The sequence below is a fragment of the Nyctereutes procyonoides genome, unplaced genomic scaffold (assembly GCF_905146905.1).
Source record: "Nyctereutes procyonoides isolate TBG_1078 unplaced genomic scaffold, NYPRO_anot_genome, whole genome shotgun sequence".
NCBI lineage: Eukaryota > Metazoa > Chordata > Mammalia > Carnivora > Canidae > Nyctereutes > Nyctereutes procyonoides.
In genome coordinates, this window is record NW_026575122.1 from 13,551,545 (window position 1) to 13,558,934 (window position 7,390).

The 7,390-nt window shown below is 36.5% G+C and overlaps 1 protein-coding gene across 9 annotated transcripts in view; it reads right to left on the reverse strand.

Annotated features, from left to right (window-relative positions):
* The window catches only part of ARFIP1 (ADP ribosylation factor interacting protein 1), a 130,513-nt gene that overhangs the window by 110,090 nt on the left and 13,033 nt on the right, over window positions 1-7,390 (reverse strand). For 3 of the 9 annotated variants that reach the window (XM_055336338.1, XM_055336334.1, XM_055336335.1), the window contains exons 2-3: window positions 5,624-5,703; window positions 3,243-3,270 (exon numbers count right to left, since the gene is read on the reverse strand). The exons of 2 other annotated variants lie outside the window; for them this stretch is intronic. In XM_055336338.1, the coding sequence (XP_055192313.1) occupies window positions 3,243-3,270; window positions 5,624-5,685 (90 nt within the window). In that variant the 5' untranslated portion in view covers window positions 5,686-5,703. Of the gene's footprint in view, window positions 1-3,242; window positions 3,271-5,455; window positions 5,592-5,623; window positions 5,704-7,390 lie in introns of those variants that run through there. 4 more of the 9 variants (XM_055336336.1, XM_055336337.1, XM_055336341.1 and 1 more) reach the window with 3 other exon arrangements.

Consider the following 7,390-nt stretch of genomic DNA (forward strand, 5'->3'; position numbering starts at 1 on the left):
CGTGGTTTTAAAAGGAAGATGACTCTCAAAACCTATTATAAAGAGATGGCTAAAACAAATGTGGCAAAATCTAGATCATTATTGAATCTGGATGAGGAGTATATGGGAATTCATTTCTTATTTAACCTTTATTTTATGTTTCAAGTTTCCCTTAAAAATGGCTTAATATATTAAATTGGGTGTATTTACACCTAATCTGTCTTATATTTTCAACCAGGTGCTACCTGAACACTGCATTTCCAATCTTCCCCCAACTTTCTCATCCTGTTAATCTCATTTCTATATCAAGCCAATCTCATCTGCCAGGTACCACTACAATCACATTTCCTTCCACTCTTTCCTCACTGACACTCAGCTGTAGCCACAGAGCCCTCACCACTGTTCCTCAAACACACCAATCTTATTTTTGCCCTTGTTTCCTCTTTCTGGAAAGTTCATACTCCCAGATTTTCACGTGACTCTCTCCCTCATCTCATTCAGGTTTTTGCTAAAACATCATCTAAGAAGGGCCTTCCTTGATCAACCAATGCAAATCAGCAGTTTTCATTACTCCTCAGCCTCTTATCCTGCTTTATAGCAGGAAAGATTGCATTATATTATAAAATTATTTATGCATTTTTTTTTAAGATTTTGAGACCGAGAGTGAGAGAGAGCAGGGGGGAGGGGCAGAGGGAGAGAGAGAGAAGGAGACTCCCTGCTGAGCAGGGAGCCCCAACATGGAGATCATGACCTGAGCTGAAGGCAGACGTTTAACCAACTGAGCCACCCAGGCACCCCTTTTATGTATATGTTTAACATCTCTGTCTTCCTCCCCAATGTTTACAACATAAAAGTTAATTCCTCTGGACACTCAAAATCCTTCCATGACTTGGACTATCTTCTTTCCACCAATTAATTATGCTTCTTCAGGTACCCTATTAAATAAAAAATTATTCAGTTTCTCATACACGTCTCTCAATTTCCTTTCTCTATGCCTTTGCTCCATCAGTGACCATCATCACTCATATGCTCAAATTTTACTCACACTCTAAGACTCAGTTTAAAATGCCACCTACACTGATATTCCTGGCTGACACTCCTCTGAACTGCCACAATTTTTATTTGTACCACTCTAAAACCATTATTACTCTACATTTTATTTATTTTAAAATTTCCTCTATTGGGACACCTGGTGGCTCAGTGGTTGAGCATCTGCCTTTGGCTCAGGTGGTGATCCTGGGTTCCTCATCAGGCTCCCTCTGCTATGTGTCTGCATTTCTGTGTCTCTCATGAATAAATAAATAAAATCTTTTTTAAAAAAATAAAATTCCCTCTATTAATCAACCTATATCTCAAATGCAGGGTCTGCATTCTTTTAGAACATCATAAAATAATAAAGTGAATATTTGTATATATTGTTTGGATATTAGGAATTTATATTAGTATTAGTGTTACTATACTGAAGGACAGACAGAAAAGAATAATTCAGGCAATAATCCTAGAACATGCTAATAAATACCTAACACACCTACTTTTCTTTCTTTCCCTTTTTGTTGTTAAAAATATACCTTATTTGCTTTTTTCCCCCAATATCCTTGCTTCTACTTTTAAATAATTTTTCCTACTTTTTCTTTCTTTTTTTTTTTAAAAAGATTTTATTTTTTCATGAGAGAGAGAGGGGGGGGGGGGCAGAGGCAGAGACACAGAGGGAGAAGCAGGCTCCATGGAGGGAGCCTGATGTGGGACTCCATCCCAGGACTCTAGGATCACACCCTGAGCCGAAGGCAGATGCTTTTAACCACTGAGCCACCCAGGTGTCCCAGTATTCTCATACCTTTTAATTTTAGCCATCCTGATGGAAGCATAATGGTATCTCATTGTGGTTTTCATATGTGTTTCTCTAATGACTAATGACGTTGGGCATATTTTCATATTCTTACTGACCATTTGAATATTATCCTTTATTAAAGAAGCCCTTTTTCTAGAGGCCTACATGAGACATAGGCAGAGAGAGAAGCAGGCTCCATGCAGGGAGCCCAATGCGGGACTTGATCCCGGGTCTCCAGGATCATGCCCTGGGCCGAAGGCAGATGCTCAACCGCTGAGCCAGGAGGCCCTCCTACTTAGTTCCTTAAATTCATTTATATCTTCCACTTTTATCTGGGTTCAAATCACAGCTCTGTTTTTCATTAGCTATTTTAGCCTTTTCAGGTCTTTGTTGCCTACTCTGTAAAATGAGGGAGAATATCTCAAATGCAAACAGGGTTATTATACTAATAAATAATATATAGGTAAAACCCAGTGGTACAGTGTCTAGCACCTAATAGACTCTCTGTGAATGGTGCCTATTAACCTATTATTTCTTCTACAGATACAGAATCAGCAGTTTAAACAAATTTCAAGGTATAAAGTTTGAATATTAAAAACACAAAGAACAAAATTCATCTTCATTTGCTCTAATTAAGACTGGACTAGAGTACAAAGCAAGCCACGCTCATGTTTTCTTTTTCTTTTTTTTTTAATTTAAAAAGAAAAAAACCTGATGTCATTAAAAAAAAAAAAACCCACCACATAAAAGAAGAAAGCATTTTTGTGGACACTGATGAGATGGATATTTTAACAGAAACATCATTTGGTTAAGAGTTAGAAAACTACCCTAGGTACTACAATAAACTAGCTGAGTAATCATGAGCAAGGCAATTCACCTCAAGAGAACCTAAACAAACTCTTCTTGTTCAGGGTTAACAGTGTTTTTGGCTTGGAGTTTTTGCTTTGTTTCTTCTTTGCTTGTTTATAAAGATTTTATTTATTTGAGAGCATGCATGTGCACACCCACAAGGGGGGGAGAGCTCTGCAGAGGAGGGAGGGAGAAAGAATCTGAAGCAGGTTCCATATTTAGTGTGAAGCCCAACGAGGGGCTCCATCCCAGAACAGTGAGATCATGACCTAAGCCAAAACCAAGAGTAAGACACAAAACTGACTGAGCCACCCAGGTGCTCCTTGCTGTTGTTTGGTTTTGCTTTTAAAGAAATCAAAACTATCACCCATGTCCTCATAGTCTATTCCTAAGAAACCAATAACCATATATCCTTTATATTAGTAGAGTGAGAATTCATTCATTCACCAAACTGGCCACCAGTGATGCACCAAGCTCAAAGATTAGTCTGAATTACTGAAAAGTCTGATATATGGAACACTTAAGAAGTTAACAGCCATAATACACAGAGATGTATTCAAGAAAAATTCTTGTAAGCAAATCTCACCTCCCCAAAAATGTTTTCATCATGAATTCTGAAAAAGAACAGATTTAAATTAGAATACCAATGAACTGAGAATTTTAAAGATTTATTTATTTATTTAAGAGAGAGAGTGTGCAGGGGGGAGGGGCAGAGGGAGAAAGAGTACTAAGTGGACTCTATGCTTAGCATGGAGCCTGATGCAGGGCTTGATCTCACAACCCCAAGATCACAATCTGAGATAAAACCAAGGCTGGACGCTTAACTGACTATGCCACCTAGGCACACCATAAATGGGAAATTTTAGTCACAAAATATCCCTAAATCTTACTTTGGTTAACTATAAACTCACACAGTACTTTTAAATTTGCACATAAATTCAGACTATACCTATGCAGCTATTTTTTTTTATTTTTTTAGACAAATTACAATATTTCCTGTGAACACTGCATACTGGGTGTGGCTAAAAATGCAGGGAATGCTTAACATGTATTTTAATGTTAATATACATAGAAATTTTCACAATGATTACTTGGCAGTGGTTTCCTTGAAAATCATCACCACTCAGGTTTAACTCTCTATTAAGCAAGAATTTTCTTGTTTAGGGGGGAATCCCTGGGTGGCTCAGCGGTTTAGTGCCTGCCTTTGGCCCAGGGCGTGATCCTGGAGTCCCAGGATCGAGTCCCACGTCAGGCTCCCTGCATGGAGCCTGCTTCTCCCTCTGTCTGTGTCTCTTCCTCTCTGTGTGTCTCTTGAGAATAAATAAATAAAATCTTAAAAAAAAAAAAAAAAGAAATTTCTTGTTTAGCATCTATGTGACATTCACATAGCCAGAACTCACAGTGGTAAACCACAAACACAATACTTTCATTTATTATGAATCTTATAATTGCCTTGGCTGCTGATCCTTCCTGTAGCACACATGCATCAAACTTCCTCTGATCATCTGTCAATAGTACAGATTCAGGAATCTGATCATAAAAAAACAAACCCATGAGTAAAGATAAATACAGTACACATAATTCCCTGCTTCTCTGAACGACTATAATTAAAATAATGCTTTGACAAATAGCAAATAATCAAAATATTTTAAATCACAAAGAATCCTGACTCCTCTACAGGTAATACATATTTTGTCAACCAGAACTCACCTTTGACTTTTGGACTAAAATTAAATTATCTAGCTCTAAATCCCACATTAAAGCTTTCACACAGATTCACAGGGTCTTGGTTTAGTCGAAGAAATACTGCGCCTGGCACTGTGCATATGTATTGACAGCAACCTGGTTCAGAAACACTGCAGCAGGAGTCAGAAGACCCCACGTGGTGTTCCAGCCTTGCCAATTCCTCTAAGTCAGTCACTATCTCTAAAAGTTAAGTATGTTCAACAAATAATGGGGAAAATAACAGTTGCTGAATGATACCAAATTGTTCTAAGATTCAAAGAGGAACAATATGAAAGTGCTACTCTGTAAATTATTAAGCACTATAAAAATGAGAGGTTTTACTAGTATTGGGTATTCAAAAACATCTGATAACTTGAATTTATTTATTTATTTTAATTTATTTTAAATTTTTTGGTTATTTATTCACAAGAAACACAAAGAGAGGCAGTGACATAGGCAGAAGTAGGCTCCAGCAGGGAGCCTGATGGGGAACTCAATCCCAGGACCCTGGGATCATGACCTGAGCCAAAAGCAGATGCTCAACCACTGAGCCACCCAGGTGCCTCTGAAAACTTGAATTTCATAGAAAATTAATTTTTTCATATCTTACTCTTTAATGAACTAGGGGTTCATAGAACCATCAAAGAAGTGGTTAGAACCACTTGCAGAACTTTGAAAAAAAAAAAAAAGAAAAAGAAGGAAGAAGGAAAGGAAAGGGAGGGAGGGAGGGAGGGAGGGAGGAAATAAGGGAGGAAGGGAGGAAGGAAGGAAAAAACAAATCTCTACATGGTCCAGTGCCTATCACTGCAGCTTCAGATTTAGTGAGTCAAAAGCAAAGTCCAGAACTCAGGTTTTTTTTTTTTTTAAACTCTACACTTGGATTCTGATGCATACCTAAATGCAGTATATAGGGAGACACAAGCTCAAATATGAACCTATTACTGTACTATTTCAACAGAAACCTCATTTCATGTTTAAATTAAAAGCTATAGCTTGACCCCAACTTTTACATCCATCTTTATGTGACAAATGTATTTTAGAATTGCAGATGCCCAAAGGCAAAGAGTAACTTACTTCCCATTATGAAGAAATCTCTCTTCTCATTCCTTTCCTGTGTCTATGTGTATAAAAGAACTTACTCAGAATGGCACATGTTTAGATCAACTGAGTCAGTCTGGCAGTCTAAACTTTGATTGAAGTGGGCTGATTTCATAGAAATACATAGAAATACCACCCAATCACCTCAGAATTATACTTGACTTCTTCTGTGCCTGGTTTAGATGCACCAAGAGTTGTAGTATCATTGCTGCAGTCAGACATACCTAAAAGTAAAATGTGTTAAGCACATATTAAATAATTTAGTTAAAAAAGTTGTATAATCTCACCAATATTCTTACAAATATTCTGTAACATACTAATCTATTTGCAGTCAGAATGTGCTCTGCAAAGTGATCTACAATCACATGAGTATCTACTAATTGTAACAGGTAACAATTCTAAAAAAGCAAAAATCCAAAAAAAGTATTTACGCAGAATGTAAAAATACAGACCTCAATTGACTAAGAAATAATTCTGTAAAATCATTTTAGATATGAAATAGTATTAAAAGATCAAAGGGTCAACTTGATTTGACAGATCAAACTCATATCCAAAGATATCTGAAGCGAAAATATTATTCATGGCCTACATAAACAAAGTTTTAGACCAGAACTCAGACCTCTTCTACTTCCCTGGCCAGTGCTCCTTCGAAACTTTGATATGACTGTTCATTCTCTAAGTGAAACACTATACCAAGATTTTATTAAATAAAATTTTAATTAGGAAAAAAAGTTTAATGAGCTATTTTTGCTTCTAACCTATTCAACACCATTTAGAGAATAATTATATATGAAGAACTCTGGTAGGCACTAAGGAGAAAGAAGAATAAAACCTAATTCACATTCTATGAGTACTCTGAATCTAGTCAGGGAGACATAATTACAAGACACCATGTTCGGTACTATAATGCAAAGAAACACATTTTTACTTTTGAAATACACTGCAGAGAACAATTGTACAATTCATCACAACTTCATCTCATCACATGGGTATTTTATCATCTACATCACCACAGGAAGAAAGGTGAGTAACATATAAGATATTTTAAGAGAGAGAGAAAGAGACCATATTCACATAACTTTTATTACAGAATAGTGTTATAATTGTTCTCCTTTATTATTGTTGTTAACCTTTTAATGAGCCTAATTTATAAATTAAACTTTATCATAGGTATGTACATGTAGGAAAAAACATAGAATATATAGGGTTTGGTACTATCCAGTTTCAGGCATCCACTGGTGGTTTTGGAATGTACTCCCCACAGATAAGGGGAGACTACTATAAAGAACCCTTAAAGAAAAAAATATAAAAACCAGATTGAGAGCAGAAAAAAGTCATGAACAGAAAATTCACATACACACAAAAAATATTAAAATTGCCCTCCAAAATATAAAAATGTTCAAATTCATACATAATTAGACAAAGTGCAAGTTAAAACAACACCAAGATACCATTTCTCACCTATTAGACTGGCAAAAAAAATATTATATTTAAAATATAACAAAAACATTGTTAGTGAGGAAGGTAAAACAGACACTATCATATATTGCTGATAGGAATACATATTGGGGGATCCCTGGGTGGCGCAGCAGTTTGGCGCCTGCCTTTGGCCCAGGGCGCGATCCTGGAGACCCGGGATCGAGTCCCACGTCGGGCTCCCGGTGCATGGAGCCTGCTTCTCCTCCGCCTATGTCTCTGCCTCTCTCTCTCTCTCTCTCTGTGACTATCATAAATAAAAAATTAAAAAAAATATTAAAAAAAAAAAGGAATACATATTGGTACAAACATCCTGGAGGGAATTTTGGTGATGCCTAAGAATATCATATATGGATTTATTGTTGGACCCAGTAATCTCATTTCTAGGAATGTGCACTGCAAATATACCTCCAACAATACAAAAATACATAAACA